Source organism: Erinaceus europaeus, chromosome 13 (assembly GCF_950295315.1).
Source record: "Erinaceus europaeus chromosome 13, mEriEur2.1, whole genome shotgun sequence".
NCBI lineage: Eukaryota > Metazoa > Chordata > Mammalia > Eulipotyphla > Erinaceidae > Erinaceus > Erinaceus europaeus.
In genome coordinates this window covers 90,890,593-90,913,512 of record NC_080174.1, presented here as the reverse complement: position 1 = coordinate 90,913,512, position 22,920 = coordinate 90,890,593, and the positions used below count along the sequence as shown (strand labels likewise).

The following is a 22,920-nucleotide window of genomic DNA, read 5'->3' as shown; positions in this document are numbered from 1 at the left end:
CTTCTGAAAGGACTTCTGTGTGGGTTCTGCTTTGCTTCCAGGTCATTCTTGGAGAAAACCTGCTTTATGTTTTATTTGAGTCAGTAAGCTGTTCATTCACCCTCCTGTTTGTTCAGCAAACATTGTTTGCATATCTCTGCTGTGTCCAGCTCTGTGCTGGGTGCTGAGAATAAAGATAATAAAGATAATAAAGCGGCAGGGGTAGATAGCATAATGGTTCTGCAAACAGACTCTCATGCCTGAGGCTCCAAAGTCCCAGGTTCAGTCCCTTGCACTACCATAAGCCAGAGCTGAGAGTGCTCTGGTAAATAATAATAGTAATAAATATAATGTCTGTCTTTACTTCCATTCTAAGTTCACTCCACTTATTGTTACTTCCAGGTGTCTTTTCTTTTCTCCTCTTTCAGATTAGAGAAACAGTGCCTGACTTCCTCTGATGCTTTCCAGATTTTCTTCCCTTTCACTGTTGGTGTGAAACAAGATTCCTGGTGACAAACACTTTGGATCCTGGTGGAATGGGGTATACGTAGCCCTCTAGTTTATTCCATAATCATTTACCCCTCTGGGAGTAGAGACCAAAATTCTTTTTGAGTTACAGAAGATGGACATTGCCAGTTTGATCCGTACTGCCTCCCCCCACCCCGACCTAAACGTTTACTATTCTTTGATTAGTGATTTAATGATTAACAAAATTGTAAGATAATAGGAGGACAGTTCCCACATAAGAGTTCTGTGTCCCATCCCCTCCTTTGGAAACTTCCATAGTCTTTATCCTTCTGGGATCATGGACCAAAATGCTTTATGGGGTGCAGATGGTGGATGGTCTGACTTCTGCAATTGCTTCTCTGCTAGACATGGATGTTGGTAGGCTGATCCATTCCCCCAGCCTGCTTCTGTTAAAGATAAAGTCTTAGTGGATGATTTAAGCCTTACTAAGAGGCTTAAAGAATAAAATGGCAAACACTTGATTTTATTTACAGGGCAATCATTGGTAAACTATTTTTCAGAAGAACTTCTGTATCTGAGTCAAGTCTGGACCCAAGGCGTTCCTAACCCACACTGATGCTGCCACTAACACTGCCAGAAATTATTCTCCGCTACACCCTCATCAGCTCCCAACTCTGGAAAATGTTGACTCACTATTGGAAAAACCAACCCAACCCAAACACACCTAACTTCTTGACTGTTTCTAATGACCTTTCAAGATGTCATATGAAGGAAGGATTAACACTACATTTGGGTGGGGGAGAGAGAATAATAGTTATGCAAACATACTTTTTCATGCCTGAGGCTTCAAAGTTCCAAATTCTTTTTTTTAATTACTGCCCAGGGCTCACATTTACATTAAAAAATTATTAGTGATTTAATAATGATTGACAGATTGTGGGATACAAGGGGTACTGCCAGGAGCCATTTCTCTGCTTGATAGATGATAAGCTTTGAGACAATGGAACCCCTCAAGACAAGTGTTAATTCCCCCCTGGGCAGGCCATTTCCCCTCAGGTAAACCATTTATCAGTAATCAAGTGAGTCAACACACAGTTTGGTTTCCGCCATTTGTTGCAAGGAACATTCCGCTTTGAAGTTTGCTCCCCATCCCCCTCCGCCAGCATTCCCTCTCCTTCCCCAAAGCCTTATAATGCCTGTGAACACAATAAAAATTTTCAGCTTGATCAGAAACTTGTCTTGCTGTCATTCTTTCATGTCTCATGTCCCTTCATTCCAGGTATTTCAGGTTCCTAGCCCCTGTTCACCGCCCTGCTGGTCGGGGCATTCTGGCGCCCGGGACGTGGGGTGAAGAAGCCTTCTGGACTTAGGAATTCCGCTGATTGAGAGGGTAGGTCTACCCGAATTCACCGAGTCATCGCAGCCGAGGGGGTAATGCAAAGACTCGCATAGATCGCCACGGAAATACCCGACCATGAGTCGCATCTGAAGGCGAGTGTCACAGCGGCTGAGGTAAGCAAAACCATGGGACATGAATTTAGCAAATAAGATTTATTCATTAAAGGACTCAAGGAGTCACTCAAGACACGAGGAACTAGGGTTAAAAAGAAAGAATTAAAGAAGTTTTTAGATTATATTGGAAATATTTGCCCCTGGTTCCCCCAGGAAGGCACTATAGATGAGAAACATTGGAGGAGAATTGGTGACTGTCTTAATGATCACTATCAGTCTTTTGGTCTGAACGTGTACCTGTTTCTGCCTTTTGTTACTGGAATTTAATTAATGATATCTTAAATATTTATAATAATCACCCTGATATTAAAAGCCTTATTACAGAGGGTGAAAAGGTCCCCATCTCCATGCCCTTCTGTGATTATTGATCTTGATCCCCCAGTACCCAGTCAAAATAAAAGCCTCCCAGCACCCGATGAAAGTAAAAGCCCTGTTCCCCTCCCTACAGGTTCCACCTCACTTACTAAAGTTCCCTTTATTGACCCTCCTATTGCTAATTCACATGAGAATGAAACCCAGCATTCTTTCCCCCGCCTCTATCCAGTTTTACAAACCCCCCCCCTCCTGAAGCACTTCCCACAGAGGATGAGGCTTTGCTAGAAAAAGAGGCTGCCAAATACTACAATCCCAATTGGTGTCCTCCTCCCTTTAATCTCCCTCATGAAATCAATCAAACAAGACTTTCTCTTTAACTTAAAAGCTATTGATCAGAGAACCAGTACACACTTTTGATAAAAATTTAATGATTTGTTTCTTTAAAACTGTAAAATGTACCTTAGCCCAGAAAAAAATTTTTTTCAAAGATTTTTCTCTGTGTGACAGTAAACTAAGCCCGCCTGTTCTGCCCACACAGCCAATCACGGCACAGAGCTTCTGCTCCACAGATTGGCAAAGACTCCAGTCAATCATTCCCTAGCCACAAACGCCACTCCTGGGTAGATAGTCTATGAGTTAGGAATCCAAAAACCAAAGCGGTTTTTCCAAGGGAAAATTTTCTTTTCACCAAAAATGTCTGTTTTAAGTCTGTGCTAACCTTGTTTTCATTAATGTGTGTTAACCCCTAAGTAAATAAAGGTTGTTTTAAGTTTTAAATAAGATTTAGTTAAGCTAAATGTGGTTTTAAAGATCCTGACTCATAGAGTTGGCACACCTTTACCAAAGTAAAATATAGGACAGTGTCGTCCTTCTGATAGCTAATATCAGCATCAATTCATTAGTTAAAAGATTTTCTGAGATATCTAGGCATGGCAAAATGCCTCTGCAATCTCTCTCACTCTTGTGAGAATTGTAAATATTACCAGCACCCCAATACCAACTGCCACTGTTTGTTAATTTAATTCCATCCTTGAACTGACTTTCTAATAACCCAGTCAGTGTAGAGCAGTGGCCTTGCCAGGAAAAAAAGGGTTAAACATATTCCTGGCCTGATAAAAAATTTTTATTCAACAGATGTGATTCAACAAAATTATTTAGTGTAAAATGGTCATCTAAAAGAAATGTTAACAGTAAAAATTTATTTTAACATTTCAGCTATGAGGTTTATCTTAGCTTTTTAAGTTACCTATACAAATCAAAGTGAAAGATCAATTAAGTTGTGTACCCATCCTCGTTCATAGCTGCCCTAAGGGTGTGATAGCTTTGTGATAAACAAAGATCCTAACAAACAAAGTTTAACATTTTACTTAAAATTGTTTTAAATACTGGCTTGGGTTAGTAAAAGATAACACAATGGTTATGTTAATTATTTACATGCCAGAGGCTTTTGCTCTGGTTTTCTTCTTTATATCTTTCTGCTTTTAAAAGTTATCTGGTTTGTTTTAAGACACTGCCAGAGGTTTATTCTTGATAAATTAAGGAAATAAATGGTGTTTTTGGTCTGATAGAAGATTTTTTTTGGCAAATCCTGATTTAACAAAATTAATATTTTGAACATTTAAACTATGAGGTTTTATTTTAGCCTTTTAAGTTGCCATATTAGAGTTCTAAGGAGTAAAATCTATTAAGAGTTTTATATCTATGCTTACTCATGATAGCCTTGTGATGAGTAAAGATCTTAGTAAACTAAAGGTATAATAGTGTGCTTAAACTGTCTAATCAGTTTAAAATAATGCTAAAAAATGGTAAACATTTTATCATGTCAACACATTAGGTATTGACTTTCTATAACATATTGGTATATTCTAATAAAGAGCCTTCTAAAATCATAGAAAAAAAAAACTCAAGCCAATTCTAACCATTAGATCATCATTTAAAGTTGGTACAAGTTCTCTCCCTAAGTAAAAAATTATAGGTACATCTGCACATGAAGAACTGACTGCTCATATGGTAAGATTTAAAACTAAACATTTTTCATTTTTTATTTATGGGTGTGTGATGACTCCTAAAGTCACTCATATCCTAAAAATCTTTTTTCTCATTTTTTTACAAGCCTCTTAAAATTTTAATGCTTGACTTGCCATAGTGAGAGCACTTTACTGGCTCCTGCATTGTTTAATTAACATCTTGCTATTCAAACTTTTAAGATTAATCTCCATTGATAAAAGCCAATGCTCTCTGACAGATTGATGTAATTCACCTGCCCATGTTTAGTAAACAAAAATACATTTTTTTTCTCAGTTGATATTTTTTCTAAATTTATGTGGGCTACAGCTCAAACAAGAAAAACTAAAACCCTTAAGCTTAATTAATAAAAAAAGAAGAAGGGGAATGCACCCCCCAGTATTCAGTTGGCTAAAGTGTCAATGAAGTAACATACTAAACCTTTTTAATATTTACAAAAATTCTAATTGTCCATTTATTGTATCTCATTGACAAAGCCACCCACTTTTCCAGTCACAGAGACATATTCTTTTTCTCTTTTTTCAACACTGGATGTCCATGTTTGTTTTCCTTTTATGGTGGATGACATTATTGCTCTTGCAAAATCCACAGAGTCCCTGTTGACAAGTCCTTACCACAAAGGATGCCATGGCAGTATATAGTCCAGCTAACCTCACCAGCCTATCCAAGTCTTCTCTTTCTGCTGACCTACCACTGCTGACTTCAACTTTGCATGTTTATTGACTGCTCACTTTTCTCAAAATAGTCCTCGATGTTCAAGGAACCTCACCTTGACTTCTAATGTATATGCACCTCCTCTGTGTTTTGGTACAACACCATCCTATATTTTCATGTCAGTTTTTCTCTACCTGGTCCTTGCCTTCTAGTTTTGCTTGTTCCACAGCTGACCCTCTATGAAGAAGAAAAATTTCATCAGTTGGCGCTGACCAGACCAGACGTGCTGTATTTCTTCCCCTGGACATCACATCCACTGACTGCTTCCCTTAGACTTGCTGGTGGCACACTAGGACACTCTATATATTCCTCCCATGAATTTTCTGACAAATTACAACAGGTTATAGACTCCACCACAAATAGTCTTGAGTCACTACAGAGCCCCTTATGAGACCCTTATTAGTCTTTTGTTAATGATTACCTTAAGACCCTTTATTTTTAATAAGATTACTGATTTTATAAAACGGCAGATTGACTCCTTGGCATCAAAACCTTTGCAAATACATTATCACAGACTTGATTTGGCTGACAGAGGCCTGGCTGAACCTGAGGATGACAGACCCCCTTTTCGGATGGCATAAAACTCAGAATTATGCATTGAGACATCCAACCTTGGCAGGGCAAGGACACCAGTAAGGGGTGTAAGGCAAAGCACTGCAGGGGAAGGACCCTATCATCCGCCTCTGAGTCCCCTGTGAAGCAAACCTGATTTGCATGGAGGTTGGTGTCAACAACAAAAAATTGTTTCCATAGAAACTGTGGCTCTGCCTCCCCTCCCCAAAAAGACACCGAGAGCCTTATAAGATGTGGGAAGGTTGGTTTTGCACCCACCCCACGGGAGGAATCGGGTCAATACTTCCCTCCTCTGGTTATGTCCACCAAACCTGCTGTTAGGGTCTCCGCTCCTCACCCCCAATTGCCTGCCTCAATTTAAATTATGACAAAGGGAGGATATGCCTGGAGCCATTTCTCTGCTTGATAGATGATAAGCTTTGAGACAATGGAACCCCTCAAGACAAGTGTTAATTCCTCCCTGGGTAGGCCATTTCCCCTCAGGTAAACCATTTATCAGTAATCAAGTGAGTCAACACACAGTTTGGTTTCCGCCATTTGTTGCAAGGAACATTCCACTTTGAAGTTTGCTCCCCCTCCCCCTCCTCCAGCATTCCCTCTCCTTCCCCAAAGCCTTATAATGCCTGTGAACACAATAAAAATTTGCAGCTTGATCAGAAACTTGTCTTGCTGTCGTTCTTTCATGTCTGTGTCCCTTTCATTCCAGGTCTTTCGGGTTCCTAGCCCCTGTTCACCGCCCTGCTGGTCAGGGCAGGGTACAATTCCATATAATTTGGCCATCATTAAAGTATGCCATTCTCTTGCCCTTATCCAGCTATTTTAGTCCTTACTTAATCTGACAAAGTTAGATTTAAGAGTGATTGAGGGAAGTGAAATGGGAAGCAGGTGAGGAGGGTATCTAGGTCTAAGTGGAAGATATTTGATTAAGTACAAATTCCCAGATTCTATCCCTTGAACCACCACAAGTCGGAGTTAAGCAGTGCCCTGATAAACAAACAAACAATAACAAAAACAAAGCCAAAAATAAACCCATTACATTTCATTGTTCCAAATCTCCCAAGTGCTAAATTCTAAATGCTGGATACACAGAGATGAATGTCAAGTATTTATTATTATTATTTATTTATATAATTTTTATTTATAAAATGGAAATATTGACAAGACCATAGGATAAGAGGGGTACATGTCTACACAATGCCCACTCCCAGAGCTCCGTATCCCATCCCCTCCCCTGATAGCTTTCCTATTCTTTATCCCTCCAGGAGTATGGACCCAGGGTCATTGTGGGGTGCAGAAGGTGGGAGGTATGGCTTCTGTAATTGCTTCTCCACTGAACGTGGGCATTGGCAGGTTGATCCATACGCCCAGCCTGTCTCTTTCCCTAGTAGGGTAGGGCTCTGGGGTGGTGGGGCTCCAGGACATATTTGTGGGGTCATCTGCCCAGAAAAGTCAGGTTGGCATCATGGTAGCATCTGGATAGGCCCCTGTGCTGAACTTGGGCCCCAGATCAAACTGATGGGGTTTACAGTCAACAATATCTATACACTTTTCCCATATTTAGGAGCTACTCTCTTCCCTGATCCAACTTTCTAGCCCCTTTTCCAACTATGACACCATTTCCTCAGACAATAACTTGGGTCCACCTGCATATTAAACTTCAGGCTCAGGCAAAAACTAGTAAAATCATGGGCCCACTGAAATATACCTAAAATAGACAAGTGGTATTTTTACTCACAAGAAACATTCTCTTTTCTCCCTCTTCCTGTGCCTAAGGCCAGTGAGTCTGGTTGATCCTGTTGTTTTCTTCTGCTGACCACAAACACAGCTGGAGCATCTGTCACAGTCCAGAGTTCTGGGTGAGCAACAGGAATGCTGGACCAGATGGTAAACAAACAGTCTGGTCCATCATAGATTGACATCACCAGTTACCAGTGGATTTCATGAGACTAAACAAAGCTCTTTGTCCAAGGCAACTGGTTGGCAAGGGCTCTTTCTTTCTTTTGTAAAAAGTTATTTACTTATTATTTGATAAAGACAGAGAAAAATTGGGAGGGGGAGGTAAAGAGGGGAAGAGACAGAGAGACACCTGCAGCCCAACTTCACCACTCATGAAGGTTTCCCCCTGCAGGTGGGGACCAGGGACTTGAACTCATGTCTTTGCACACTAATGTAAGCACTTAACCAAGTGCACCACTGCCTGGCCCCACAACAACACTTTCTTCATGGGCCTTTTTAGTTATCCTCTGATCTTAAACAAGTGAAGGAAAAAAGACAGTGAATGAGTCTCTCGTGAACTTTTTTTTTTTTTTGTGCCAGTTACACAATAGGAGAGATTTGAGAGCCAATTCTTTTCTGTGCTCTGGGAGGGGAGACGAGATGACTCACAAAAATTCACACAGGAGGGGGAGTCAGGTGGTAGCACAGTGGGTTAAGTGCACATGGCGCAAAGTACAAGGACTGGCATAAGGATCCTGGTTCAAGCTCCCGGCCCCCCACCTGCAGGGAAGTCACTTCACAAGTAGTGAAGCAGGTCTGCAGGTGTCTATCTTTCTCTCACCCTCTCTTGTCTTTCCCTCCTCTCTCTATTTCTCTCTGTCCTATCCAACAACAGCAACAATAATAACTACAACAATAAAACAACAAGGTAAACAAAAGGGAATAAATAAATATTTTTTAAAAATTCACACAGGAGCCCTGTCTGCTGGGTATCCCCCTGCTGTGTCTGGTCAGGTTCTGGTGAGGCTGGAGACCAGATGCATCAGCATGGCGCAGTGGGATGGGTACCTCACTGTGAAGATAACTTTATTGTGAGATCAGGTCTCTGTGTGGTCACAGTGGCCTCAAGCGCTTAAGCTGGTCCTGCCTACATTCAGCAGAGGACTGCTGTGAACTGGCTGGCAGGTGCTGGATCACACAGACTGGTGGAGAGCCCCATCCTTGAAATCAAAGTTCATGTGTTGCCACTGGCTGTCTTCTCCTCCCACTCCTAGATGAGCAGAGGACAGGAAGTGCACAGGTGGGGCTGCAGAGAGTACAGCTGCTTTGGATGGTTGACTTTGTCCATGTTTGATGACCTCCAAGCCCTCAGCCCAAAGGTGAGGTAGATAAAACTTTGGCCCATTCATACCATCACTCAGTCAAAAGCTTTGGGCAAAAGAAGTGTCTCTCAGGCAGAGTGGGAGTATGGATGGACCAGTCAACGCCCATGTTCAGTGGGGAAGCAATTACAGAAGCCAGACTTTCCACCTTCTGTGACCCACAATGACCTTGGGTCCATACTCCCAGAGGAATAAAGAATGGAAAAGCTTTCAGGGAAGGAGATGGGATATGCAGCTCTGGTGGTGGGAAGTGTGTGGAGCTGTACCCTTCCTATCCTTTTTTTTTTAAATATTTATTTTTATTTATTTATTCCTTTTTGTTTCCCTTGTTGTTTTATTGTTGTAGTTATTATTGTTGTTGTCGTTGTTGGCTAGGACAGAGAGAAATGGAGAGAGGAGGGGAAGACAGAGAGGAGGAGAGAAAGATAGACACCTGCAGACCTGCTTCACCGCCTGTGAAGCAACTCCCCTGTAGGTGGGGAGCCGGGGTTCGAACCGGGATCCTTATGCCGGTCCTTGTGCTTTGCACCACCTGCGCTTAACCTGCTGTGCTACAGCCCGACTCCCCCCCTTCCTATCCTTTTTTAAATAAATAAATTTTAAAAAAATAAATTAAAAAGTGTCTCTCTCTCTCTCCTCTCTCCTCTCTCTCTGGACACAGCCAGAACCAGCTGATGAGCTCTGAGTCTACACAACTGAGGGAGATGAGAAACTGCCCCTCCAGGCGGTGGGTGGTTTACCTGGTTGAGCGCACACACCGCAGTGCACAAGGGCCCAGCTTCAAGCTCCTGATCCCTACCTGCAGGGGGAAAGCTTCACAAGTGGTGAAGCAGGGCTGCAGGTGTCTGTCTTTTTCCCTCTATATCTCCCCCTCCCTTCTCAATTTCTCCTTGCCTCTATCCAGTAATAAAAATAAATTTATAAAAAGAAGTTGCAAAAATGACCTAGTAATTATTATATAAATGACAGAAGTCATCTGCAATGTACCACTAGATATACCCCAACCACTCCTAATGCCTGCCCCTCTCCCACTTCTCCTCTCTTTCTCTCTCTCTCTCTCTCTCTTCTAACAGGGATATATATTGGAGAAGTTGATAATTTGCTCCATGCCCAGCTTTATCTGTTACATACACAGCAGCATGGAAATTAAGAAGGATTCAAGGGTTCTGCTGACTGGCCTATGTTCTGGGACTACACCTGTGAGGCTCCTTCAGCCCAAGGTGGCCTCCTCCAGCCCCCAGCAAGGAGGCTTTGCCTGCTACCTTGGCAGGGTAGTGTGGGTAAGGCACTTCCCTGGTGCTCAGTAAGGACTGTGCCTCAGGTCCTGCAAGCTTTGCCTATGGCTCTCATAAGAGCCTTTCCATCACTTCAGAGGAATAAGTAGTCAGATTTATTTGTAAAATATTTTATTTATAGGAAGTCAGGTGGTAGCGCAGCAGGTTAAGTGCAGGTGGTGCAAAGCGCAAGGACCAGCATAAGGATTCCGGTTCGAGCCCCTGGCTCCCCATCTCCAGGGTAGTCACTTCACAGGCAGTGAAGCAGGTCTGCAGGTGTCTGTCTTTCTCTCCCCATCTCTGTCTTTCCCTCCTCTCTCTGTCCTATGCTACAATGAGGACATCAATAACAACAACAATAACTACAACAATAAAACAAGGGCAACAAAAGGGAATAAATAAATATTAAAAAAAATTTTTTATTTATATATTTATTATTGGATAGAGACAGAAATTGAGAAGGGAGGGGAAGATAGAGAGGGAAATAGAGAGACACCTGCAACACTGTTTCACCACTCATGAAGCTTCCCTCCCCCTGCAGGTGGGGGCCAGGAGCTTGAACCTGGGTCTGTGTGCCTTGTAATGTGTGTGCTTAACCAGGTGTGCCACTGCCTGGTCCCACGTCATGTCTCTAAATAACTCATATTATCTCTCAGCCTGCCAGTTTTAGTAATAACCTCTTAATTTCCTTTTATTTTTTTTCAATTTTAACCATTTATTTATTTTACTTGATAGAACCGAGAGAAATTGAGAGGGGAGAGGGAGAGAGATAGAGACACCTGTAGCCCTGCTTCACCACTCTTGAAACTTTCCCCCCTGTAGGTGGGGACCAGGGACTTGAACCTGGGTCCTTGTACACTGTGATGTGTGCAATTAACCAGGCCTGGCACTGCCTGGCCCTACAACCACTGATGTTCCCTGGGCCCCCTTCACTGCACTGTCTTGGCTTCTACAGTGCCATTGGCTGTTTGAACCTGTGCTGTCTCTCCATTCACCCCTCATGCCCCTTCTCCACCCCTAGCCTTCGCCTAGCAGCCAGAACAGTCTCTCTCTCTCTTTATTTTTTAAATTTATTTATTTACTTATCTTCCCTTTTGTTGCCCTTGTTGTCTTTTTTTTTTTATTGTTGTTGTAGTTAATGTCGTCGTTGTTGGATAGGACAGAGAGAAATGGAGAGAGGAGGGGAAGACAGAGAGGAGGAGAGAAAGACAGACACCTGCAGATCTGCTTCACCGCCTGTGAAGCGACTCCCCTGCAGGTGGGGAGCTTGGGGCTTGAACCGGGATCCTTATGCTGGTCCTTGTGCTTAGCGCCACCTGCGCTTAACCTGCTGTGCTACCGCCAAGCTCCCTCTCTCTCTCTCTTTTTTTTTCTCTCTCTCTTTTTAAGACTTTAAAAAATAATTATTTATTCTCTTTTGTTTCCCTTGTTTCATTGTTGTGGTTATTATTGTCATTGTTATTGATGTCATTGTTGTTGGATATGACAGAGAGAAATGGAGAGAGGAGGGGAAGACAGAGAGGGGGAGAGAAAGACAGACACCTGCAGACCTGCTTCACCATTTGTGAAGCGACTCCCCTGCAGGTGGGGAACTGGAGGCTTGAACAGGAATCCTTAACTTCGGTCCTCCTTGTGCTTTGTGCCACCTGCACTTAACCTGCTGCGCTACTGCCTGACTCCCCAGAACAATCTCTTAAAACCACAAGTCAAAGCCTGCTCAGTCTCATACTTGAATCCTCCTTCTGTGTCTCCTCAGAGCCTCTAGATGGACTCTCACTGTGTCCCCTTGCCAGGCTAGCTTCGAGGGTGGGAGAGAGATGACCAGTAGACTCATGGCTGAGTGGGATGCAGTTCAATCTTTATTGATGAGCGGGGAAGCAGTTCAACAATCTAATCTCTATTCATTAGAAAATACTGTCCTTTATATCTCCTGAGGCAGAAGTGTTAGGAAGAGAAAGTAGTAGGGGAAGTCAGGCTGTAGTGCAGAGGGCTAAGCGCAGGTGGCACAAAGCACAAGGACCAGCATAAGGATCCCGGTTCAAACCCCGGCTCCCCACCTGCAGGGGAGTTGCTTCACAGGTGGTGAAGCAGGTCTGTGTGAGAGGCAGTAACTCTAGAATAGTTATAAGTATAGTTGCTTTTTGAGTTTGAGTTTTAAGAATAGTTTAAATATAGTTGCTTTTTGCCCTCCTGCCCAGTAAGGTGGAAAATTCCTTGCCCTTTTCCCCACGACAGAACCTAAGAGGCCATCAATTATTTTGACAGACCCTGCAGCGAGCAGGACTCATCATGACCTCTGCAACAGAATACTGTTACCAGACAGTTAAAAATGGCCTGACAAATGATGACCTGATAGATTGCAAACAGATGGTCGGTGGTCCCAATAAAGAACAAAAAAATGTGGTGACCCCCACTTTGGCTGGGACCTATTGGTCTGGTGTAATGTCTAAAACTAGCCCATGCTTTGCTCTGAATAGATCAGGCTTTTGCTAAGTTTGAAATGATTGGATATAGGCTGGTAAGGTGATGTGTTCCCCCTCCCTGAGTGTAGTCTGAATTCCTATAAATTGTATGGTTTGAGCTTTGTTCAGGGTCGAGCTTGGTAGACTAACACCAGTCACCATCTCGACCCGGATTGCAATTCGTGAATAAACATCTTTTGCTTCCTTGCAGTGGATGGTGGTTTGATTTCGCTCTTTAACAGTCTGCAGGTGTCTATCTTTCTCTCCTCCTCTCTGTCTTCCCCTCCCTCTCTCCATTTCTCTCTGTCCTATCCAACAACGATAACAACAATAATAACTACAACAATAAAAAAAACAAGGGCAACAAAAGGGAATAAATAAATAAAATAAATATTAAAAAAAGAAAGTAGTAGGATAGGGGGTGGGGAGAAGGAAAAAGAGCGTGAACCAGTGGGGATTAAACCATTGAAAACAATGATTATGTAAATAGACCACTGTGTTAAGCAATACAAGGGAACCTAATGTAATGATCAAAACAGAAGGTCTTATAAGCAGAATTTAGAAGCAGACCAACATCCCCTCAGTCTACAGGGAGTGCTCTGTCCTCATGTGAGCTGCGGGTGGAGGTGGCCGTCCGCTATGGCTGCCTGCCCATGTCTCTCTGTGTCACTCCAGTCTCCTTCCCACTTTGAATCTTCTGTATTGATGTTACACAGGTATCAAAAGATATCTCCTCAATCCACCCATCCCTACTTTGCAAGACTGGCTACTCTTTTTCTCTCTCTTTCTAATATTTATTTATTTATTGCCTCCAGGGTTATTTCTGGAGCTCAGGACCTTCACAATGAATCCACTGCTCTTGGCTGCCATTTCCCCCCTTTTGTTGTTGCCCTTGTTATTGTTATTGTTGTTGTTGGATAGGACTTGGAGAAATTGAGAGAGGACAGGAAGACAGAGAGTGGGGAGAGAAAGACAGATGCCTGCAGACCTGCTTCACCGCTTTTGAAGTGACCCCCCCCCCGCAGGTGGGGAGCCGGGGGCTTGTACCGAGATCTTTACACCTGTCCTTGAGCTTTGCGCCATGTATCTTAGCCCCACTCTTTCTAATGATTTTTAATAGGACAGAGATAAATTGAGAGAGAATGGGAAGATAGAGAGAGGGAGAGAAAGAGAGACACCTGCAGACCTGCTTCACCATTCGTGAAGTGTGTGTGTGGGGTTCAAACCCAGGTCCTTGTGCTTGGTCATACTGCCCAGCCTCAACACTGGTTAGTCCTTATCCTTTATGTATTTTTTTATTTTAATGTTATTAGTGGCTTAATATTGATTTACAAAATTATAAGATAGCAGGCATAATTCTTTACTGTTCCCACCCCCAGAGTTCTGTGTCCCCACTCCCTCCACTGGAAGCTACAGCAGTTCTCCCAAGGTCACAGATATGGGTTGACTGTTATTTCTATAACTATCTACATATGTATATATCTATATCTATCTATCTATCTATATATATATATATATATTTGTCCATTTTTCCCCATGATCCCACCTTTTCTTCATTTCCAAGTCACACCTATACCTCTTACTACTTCCGAATATCCTTCCGTTTTTCCTCTTCTCTCTAAGTCCTGATGGAATTGTAGTTCAGAGCCCTCTGATCATCTTCCCCTAACATTTCTCCCCTGCTGGGAGTGAGGACCAACACTATTTTGGGGCTCCTTATTCTTTCTTTACAATCTCAAATGTTCCTACCCAGAGTGATGTCTCTGAAATTCATTTTTTAAATTTATTATCTTTATTATTGGACATAGTCATAAATTGAGAGGAAGAGGGGAGATAGAGAGGGAGAGAGATAGAGAGACACCTGCAGCCCCACTTCACCATTTGTGAAATACCACAGTGCACTTACAGAAAAGAGTGTGTGCCCTTCCCAGGCCACAGACCTGACCAGATCTCCAGGTGGTACGGGAAGAGGAGAGTGGAAGTAAGAGGAGGAATGGCCTCCCACACTAGGGATTTGAGTCCTCTCCAAAGCTCCGGAATCTCCCTTAGGGCTTAGACCCCTCCTGAGGTCTGGGTCCTTATTCTTAGAAGCTTCCTGGTGAGCTCCCAGGGACTATAGACAGCATCACCTTCATTTCCCTTCAAGCAAGTACAATCTTTCTAATCTCATATTATTCACTTTGTTTTTAATTTTTTTTAATTATCTCTATTTATTTATTGGATAGAGGCAGCCAGAAATTGAGAGGGAAGGGAGAGAGACATAGAGTCACCTATAGCAGGTCTGCACGTGTCTTCTCTATCTTTCTCTCCTTTTCTGTCTTCACTCCCTCTATTGATTTATCTCTGTCCTATCCTACAACAACACCTAGGACAACAATAACAGTAATAACTACAATAAGGGCAACAAAAATGGGGAAAAAAGGCCTCCAGGAGCAGTGGATTCATAGTGCAAGCAATAACCCTGGAGGCAAAAAAAAAAAAAAATGGAATCAGTTGAGCACAGAGGGTAGGTAGCATAATTGTTATGCAAAGAGACTTTTAATGGCTGAGGCTCCAAATCCCTAGGTTCAATCACCCCTACCACCATCAGCCAGAGCTGATCAGTGTTCTGACAAAAAAGAAAATAAATAAATAAAAGACATGCAGATGTGCACACCAGGAGACAATGGCTGAAGTTAATCCCCTTGGAATTCCACTATGGGAGCCTGAGGGCTTTTAAATTATAAGTAGGCTTCTTAGCTTAATCACTGACTCCTGACCAAGAGATACAGCAGGATGGGGGCATAGTTAATTCAGTGGTTATGCAAAGAGACTCTTACAGCTCCACTGCTAGGCCACGCAGTATTTATAGACTGTCTCCTAAGTTTCCTGGTTAGTGCTCTGTCCCCTGGTGTCAAAACAAGGCCTCCCTGCCACTGCTCCAGGTTCTGAGGGCAGTAGCAATGGAGACACACAGTTGCATTTGGTGAGTCTCTGGGAAGTCCTCTCCTCCCTTCAGCTGTCTTTTTATTGGTGAAACAGACTGGAGGTGGAGTATCAACTGGTAAACTGCTGGACTGTTACCAGCCACTTAATCTCTGCCTAGGTTTCTCTCTGTCCATGAGCCACCTGTGTTTGCACTCACCAGTGATTTGGTGGGTTCCTGAAGTCATTCTAATCCTGTCTTGTTGTGGTCCCAGGTGGACTCCTTTGGTATTCCTAGTTGACCCAGGAGGGGAGAGGAGAGAAACACATCTGCTGCTGCTTTGTAGCATCTCCTCTGGAAGTCCCTTATAGGAATATTTTAACCCAGGTGCCTGCTTCTCCCAAGTTAACACTTCTCATAGGAATATTGCTAAAGCTGTGCAGACCTCCCACATTTAGTACTAGTATTAAACGAGAGTAAAATGTGTGAGCAATAATTCAAATTATTTGTGCCTGTTTTCAAAGCAGCTTGTAAAAATTCATAGAAAGTTGCACAGAAGGGTGGGGGTAGATAGCATAATGGTTATGCAAAGAGACTCTCATGCCTGAGGCTCTGAAGTCCCAGGCTCTGTCCCTACACCACCAGAATCCAGAGCTGAGCACTGCTCTGGTAATAAAAAAGAAAGAAAGAGAAGAATGGAAGAAAGAAAGAATGAAAGAAAGTTGCACAGAAAAGGGCCATGTTCACATGAATAGTGAGTCTGGAATATGACCATAGCTGATGGGGGGTGGTTAATTCTGGAAAAATCAATCAGAAGTAACTGTCCAGAGACAGTTCAAACTGTCCAAAGCTATGAAATGACTAGAGAGCAAGTTGAGAGGACAGAGCACACACCTGCCATTTCTAAGAATGCGACAGTCTTCAAGATGGGTCATGGCAACAACCACATGTCTGTGGCAACATGATGCCACCATCAGCATGTTCACACCTCTGTGCTGTCTGAAACAACAGTCACTAACTGCAGTGCCTGCTGAGTTCTTGGAAACTCATCAGCTCAACTGACTTTTGCCTGAAGTGTCAACCAAATGCCAGACTTAAAACAATTATGCCTGGTATTTTTTTCCCAATGTTTAAAGCTATAAAATCGGCTCAGTGATTTCAAATTGACTACATGTTGAGATGATAAGTGCCGGGAGCCAAGGCCTTAGCTAAGTCTCTCACATAGCCGGTGAGAGGACATTCCAACCATCGGAACTGAGATTACCATCTAGCTGTTTGGAAAGTTGCTCATCCACCTCCCTCCCCCACTACCTTAGCAGAACTTCCTCCTTGTATGTGTTTAAATTGCAGCTGTAAAATAAAATTTTCAGAGCTTGATCAGATCTCATGACTTGCTCTCGTTCTTTGTGTCTCTTGTCCCCTCCATTCTCTCGCCCCCTACCCTAGGTTTCCGTCGATAACCCCGCAGGCCGGGGCACCTGGCGCTCGATGTGGGACCTTTTTGGGTATGGGGTCTGAGACAACGTCACTTCCCAGTGGTCGACCACTAAGCATAGGACCGCCACTTCAGAGAAGGAGTGAGTGAAGGTTCACATAGGATTGCTGCTCTAGCCCAGAGTGAGTGAAGATCCGCATGGTGATCACCACAGATTCGCCCGTCTGTGAGATTGATCCGTTTGGAGGTAAGAAAGAGCGACGCAATTATGGGACAAGCATTGAGTAAACATGATTTGTTGCTTAAGGGCCTCAAAGAGTCCCTCAAGACATGAGGATTAAGGGTTAAAGAAAAAGGATCTCAAGAAGTTTTTTGATTTTGCGAGTGATATTTGTACCTTCTGTTTGTAAGTCTGTCTCTATTCCCATGCCTGATTCAGGCTGTTCCTGCCCTTTTTTGTGGGCCATTGGCTTGTATGATAGTTTTCCATCCTTTCACTTTAAGTCTGTGTTTGTCTTGTTGAGTTAGGTGAGTTTCCTGTAGACAGCATATTGTTGGGTTGTGTTTTCTGATCCATCTTCCTACTCTGTGTCTTTTAATAGGTGAATTCAGGCCATTGACATTTATTGATATCAAAGATTGAAGATATTTTAATGCCATTCTTGTAGAGTTTTAGAGTGTTTTGATATATGTCCTTTTTGTGGTGGTCTGGTTGTTTATAGGAGACCTTTCAGAACTTCTTTCAGGGCAGGCTTGGTAATGGTTGCTTCCTTCAACTGTTGCTTGTCTGAGAAGGTTTTGATGCTTCCATCTAGTCTGAATGACAACCTAGCAGGATATAGTATTCTTGGCTGAAAGCCTTTCTCATTGAGCACTCGATAGATATCTTGCCATTCTCTTCTGGCCTGTAGTGTTTGTATGGAGAAGTCTGCTGCTAATCTTATGGGTTTTCCTTTGTAGGTGACTCTTTGTTTTTCTCTTGCAGCCTTGAGGATCCTTTCTTTATCCTTATTCCTTTCCAATCTAAGTATGACATGTCTTGGTGTCTTTAGGTCTGGGTTAATTCTGTTTGGGACCCTCTGGGCTTCTTGAATCTTTATGTCTTTGGTGTTGTCTAGACTAGAGAAATTTTCAGCTATTATGGCCTGGAGAATGCTTTCTTCCTCTCCTTCTCTTTCTTCCTCTGGTAAGCCAATAATGCGTATATTGCGTATATTGTTTCTTTTGAAGTCACCCCATAGGACTCTGTTGTTGTTTTCAGCATCTCTTAATCTTTTTTTGAGATCTCTTACTTCTTTTTTAGTTGTCTCTAATTCTTCCTCAATCTTGCTAATTCTGTCTTCAGCCTCATTGATTCTATTCTCTCTGCCCGCTACTGCTTTCTGGAGTTCATCTATTTTGTTGCCCTGCTCTGATACTGTGTTAGCTTGTTCAGCTAGTTGCCTTCTTAGCTCAGCAATTTCAGCTTTCAGCTCTCTAATAACCATGAGATAATTAGAATTTTCTTCCATTTTCTCATTTGTTGTTCCTGCATTTCTGATTACAATTTTTTCAAATTTTTTTTTAATTTAAGAAAGGATTAATTAACAAAACCATAGGGTAGGAGGGGTACAACTCCACACAATTCCCACTGCCCAATCTCCATATCCCACCCCCTCCCCTGATAGCTTTCCTATTCTCTATCCCTCTGGGAGCATGGACCCAGGGTCATTGAGGGTTGCAGAAGGTGGAAGGTCTGGCTTCTGTAATTGCTTCCCCGCTGAACATGGGCGTTGACTGGTCGGTCCATACTCCCAGTCTGCCTCTCTCTTTCCCTAGTAGGGTGGGTCTCTGGGGAAGCTGAGCTCCAGGACATATTGGTGGCGTCTTCAATCCAGGGAAGTCTGGCCGGCATCCTGATGGCATCTGGAACCTGGTGACTGAAAAGAGAGTTAACATACAAAGCCAAACAAATTGTTGAGCAATCCTGGACCCAAAACTTGGAAAAGTGGAGAGGAAGTATTAGGGAGGTACTCACTGCAAACTCTAGTGTACTTCTGCTTTCTTACTTTGGTGCCATACTCCAAACTCAGTCAATTTCTGCTTTGCGTTTCTACTTCTTTTTTTTTTTTACATGCATAACATTCCCCATATTCCCATTTAACAATACAACCCCCACTATTTAATTCATCATTTTTCATGGACCTGTATTCTCCCCACCCACCCACCCACCCCAGAGTCTTTTACTTTGGTGTAATACTCCAATTCCATTTCAGGTTCTACTTGTGTTTTCTTTTCTAATCTTGTTTTTCACCAAAGTCCAATTCACAGACGACATGTGGCCTCCAGGATCCCAGAAATTCAATGTCACTGAGAAGGTCCTGCGGAAGCTGCTCGGATCTTGTCTGAAAAGGACCAGTGTGGGACCCCTGTACCCCAGCTGCTGACTGGCCCAGCTCAGACCTGAGAAGCACAAATCAGGCACCAGAGTGGAGGAGAGTCTGCACCTACCGCCCTGACCCCCTGGGCCCCGGGCTGGACAGGGAGCAGCTGTTCTGGGAGATGAGCCGTGATACCCACGGGGTCACCCAGCTGGGCTTCTACACCCTGGACCCCAACAGCCTCTACGTCAACGGATACACCCAGAAGGCCAGAGCCACCACCCCCGGCAGTTCCACCGTTCTGGCTACAATGGCCTCCCCCAGCCCAGCCAGCCCGCCCTTGTCATCTTTCACGCTGAATTTCACCGTCACCAACATGCACTACACCAAGGACATGAATCTCCCAACCTCCAAGAGATTCAACTCCACCCACAGGCTTCTACAGCGCTGGCTCACACTTTTGCTCAATAAGACCACCGTTGGCCCGATCAGCACTGGCTGCAAGCTGCAGGCACTCAGGCCTGCGGAGAGAGGAGTGGCCACTGGTGTAGACATGGTGTGTAACTACCGCCCTGACCTCCTGGGCCCCCGACTAGACCATGAGCAGCTGTACTGGGAACTGAGTCAACAAACTCACGGCGTCAACTGGCTGGGCCCCTACACCCTGGGCCGGCACAGTCTCTATGTAGACGGTTATAGCTATGGAGCCACAGCACCAACGGCCATCACCTGGGAGGTCCGCGAGAAGCCTTTCACACTGAACTTCACCATTGACAACCTGCGCTACATGATGGACATGGGCCGTCCAGGCTCGGCCAAGTTCAACATCACAGACACCTTGATGCAGCACCTGCTCGGCCCCATGTTCCAGAGGAGCAGCCTGGGGGGTCCGGTTTACTCACTCCTATTATTATTTCCTTAGCTAATGTTTGGATGTTGAACTCGTTGCTTTGTGCTTCACCCTCTGGAGGACTTTTAGCTGGACTCTTGTCCTGGTTCGAGTCTCCAATATTTTTTCTTGTTGTTTTAACCATTTTATATATGTTAACAGTTTTTTCAATCCCTGAGTTGGAGCTCAGTGGTGTAAAAGCCTCTTTTTTTTTTCTTCCCTGTAGGCTATGGGAGCCTGAGGGCTTTTCAACTATCAATAGGCTTATTAGCTTAATCACTGACTCCTGACCAAGATATAAAGCAGGGTGTGGTAATGATAATCTAGTGGTTATGCAAAGAGACTTTCACAGCCTCTCAGCTATGCCACCGAGGTATAGGTCTTCTCCTGAGTTTCCCGGTTAGATTTCTGTCCCCTGGTGTCCCTCCCTGTTGCTGCTCCAGATTCTGAGGGTAGTAGCAATGGAGACTCAGAGTTGTACTTGGTGAGTCTCTGGGGAGTCCTTTCCTCCCTTCAGCTGTCCCCTTGTTGTGGAGCAGACTGGAGGTGGTGTCTCCACTGATAAACTGTTGAACTGTTAGCAACCACTTAATCTCTACTTAGGCCCCTCTCTCCTCTCTGTCACCAGCCACGCGTGTTTGTACTCACGGGTGATTTACTGGGTTCCTGTGGTCATTCTAGTCCTGTCTTGTTTCGGTCCAGGTGGTCTCTTTGGTATTCCTAGTTGATCCGGGAGAGGAGAGGAGAGGAGAGGAGAGAAAGCGATCTTGACACAAGAGATGTTTTGAGAACCAATGTCACTAATGTGTGTTAACTCTTTAAGTAACTTAAGTTTGTTTAAAGTTTAAAGAAAAATTTAGTCAAACTGAATTTGGTTTAGAGACCCTGGTTATGGGAATTGCTACAGGAGGTTAAAAAGATAACTTTTAAATTTATGCTCTTTAAAATTCAAACAGAGCCTCTTAAAATTAGGTATCACACACTGAAGATGTGTCTAGATCTTGATTGTGATAGGTAAAAAAAAGTTTTTAAATTACTTTCTCAACTAAATGGGCAAAACTGGCTTGGGTTAGTAAAAGATAACACAATGGTTATGTTAATTATTTACATGCCAGAGGCTTTTACTCTGATAAATGAGGTTTAATTTAAATAAGATATGTAAAAAAATATTTTCCAAATAAAACATCAAATAAATATGGGGTGGCCTAATGTCAAGCTGTATAGATGTTTTAGCTAACCTTTTTACATTTTATTCAAGAAGTATGCCCCTGGTTTCCCTGAGAAAGAACTCTAGATATTAAAACATGAGAGACTAGGTAAAAAGTTAAGAGAGTTTTATGTCTGATATAGACAAAAATGTTCTGGTTAAAACTTTTATTTTAAAACTTGGTAAGAGATTTTTTTTATCTTACTCATGAGTTAGTTACTTGTGCTTTTACAGTGACTTACTCCTTCTGGTAAAGTTGTTACTGAGATAACTCCCCCATTTAGAAAGACTACAAAAAATATTATCAAATAATTGGCTTTTGAGAGTACAGATTCTACATGTCAAACTTTAATCAGTTCATTATCTGGCTTGTTTTAAGACACTATCAGAGGTTTATTCTTTTTTTTTTTTATATTTTTATTTATTTTATTTTATTTTATTTATTTATTTATTTATTTATTTTCCCACCGCCCAATCTCCATATCCCACCCCCTCCCCCGACAGCTTTCCCATTCTCTATCAGAGGTTTATTCTTGATAAATTAAGGTAATACATGGTGCTTCTGGTCTGATTTGTTTTGACAAATCCTGATTTAACAAAATTAGTATTTTGAACATTTAAGCTATGAGGTTTTATTTTAGCCTTTTAAGTTGCCATATTAGAGTGCTAAGGAGCAAAATCTATTAAGAGTTTTAAGTCTACGCTTACTGATGATAGCTTTGTGATGAGTAAAGATCTTAGTAAACTTAGTTATAATAGTGTGCTTAAACTGTCTAATCAGTTTAAAATAATGCAAAAAAATGGTAAACATTTTTCATGTCAACACATTAGGTATTGACTTTCTATAACATATTGATATATTTTAATAAAGAGCCTTCTAAAATCATATGAAAAAATTCAAGCCAATTCTAACCATTAGATCATCAATTAACTTGGTACAAGTTCTCTTCCTAAGTAAATGAATACAGGTACATACTGCACATGAAGAACTGACTGCTCATATGGTAAGATTTAAAACTAAACATTTTTCATTTTTTATTTATGGGTGTGTGATGACTCCTAAAGTCATTCATATACTAAAATTTTTTCTCTCAGTTTTTTACAAGCCTCTTAAAATTTTAATGCTTGACCTGCCATAGTGAGGGCACTTTACTGGCTCCTGCATTGTTTAATTAAGATCCTGCTATTCAGACTTTTAAGATGCTCTCTGGCTGATTGATGTAATTCACCTGCCCATGTTTAGTAAACAAAAACTTTTTTTTCTCAATTGGTACTTTTTCTAAATTTATGTGGGCTACAGCTCAAACAAAAAAAAACTATAACCCTTAAGCTCAATTAATAAAAAAGAAGGGGAATGCACCCCCCAATATTCAGTTGGCTAAAGTGTCAATGAAGTAACTATACTAAACCTTTTTAATATTTACAAAAAATTCAAATTCTCCATTTATTATATCTCATTGACAAAGCCACCCACTCTCCCAGCCATAGAGACATATTTCTTCTTTTTCTTTTTTCAACACTGGATGTCCATGTTTGTTTCCCTTTTATTATGGTGGATGCTATTATTGCTCTTGCAAAATCCAGAGTCCTTGTTGGCAAGTCCTTACCACAAAGGATGCCATGGCAATGTATACTCCAGCTAACCTCACCAGCCTATCCAAGTCTTCTCTTTCTGCTGACCTACCACTGCTGACTTCATCCTTA

General features: G+C 42.5%; 3 protein-coding genes and 1 long non-coding RNA gene across 5 annotated transcripts in view; 2 read left to right on the top strand and 2 right to left on the bottom strand.

Moving 5' to 3' along the window:
* LOC107523609 (cilia- and flagella-associated protein 107-like) overlaps positions 1-19,186 on the top strand; it is a 31,996-nt gene extending 12,810 nt beyond the window's left edge. Inside the window, exons 2-4 of the mRNA XM_060205105.1 lie at positions 14,318-14,401; positions 14,509-14,569; positions 19,059-19,186. Of these exons, the coding sequence (XP_060061088.1) occupies positions 14,318-14,401; positions 14,509-14,569; positions 19,059-19,186 (273 nt within the window). The remainder of the gene's footprint in view (positions 1-14,317; positions 14,402-14,508; positions 14,570-19,058) is intronic.
* Positions 1-22,920, bottom strand: part of LOC103127679 (zinc finger protein 709-like) — a 471,063-nt gene that overhangs the window by 35,215 nt on the left and 412,928 nt on the right. The window lies entirely within an intron of this gene.
* LOC107523550 (zinc finger protein 709-like) overlaps positions 1-22,920 on the bottom strand; it is a 596,771-nt gene that overhangs the window by 165,791 nt on the left and 408,060 nt on the right. The window lies entirely within an intron of this gene.
* Positions 1-22,920, top strand: part of LOC132532456 (uncharacterized) — a 79,253-nt gene that overhangs the window by 43,656 nt on the left and 12,677 nt on the right. The gene's annotated exons all lie outside the window — the stretch shown is intronic.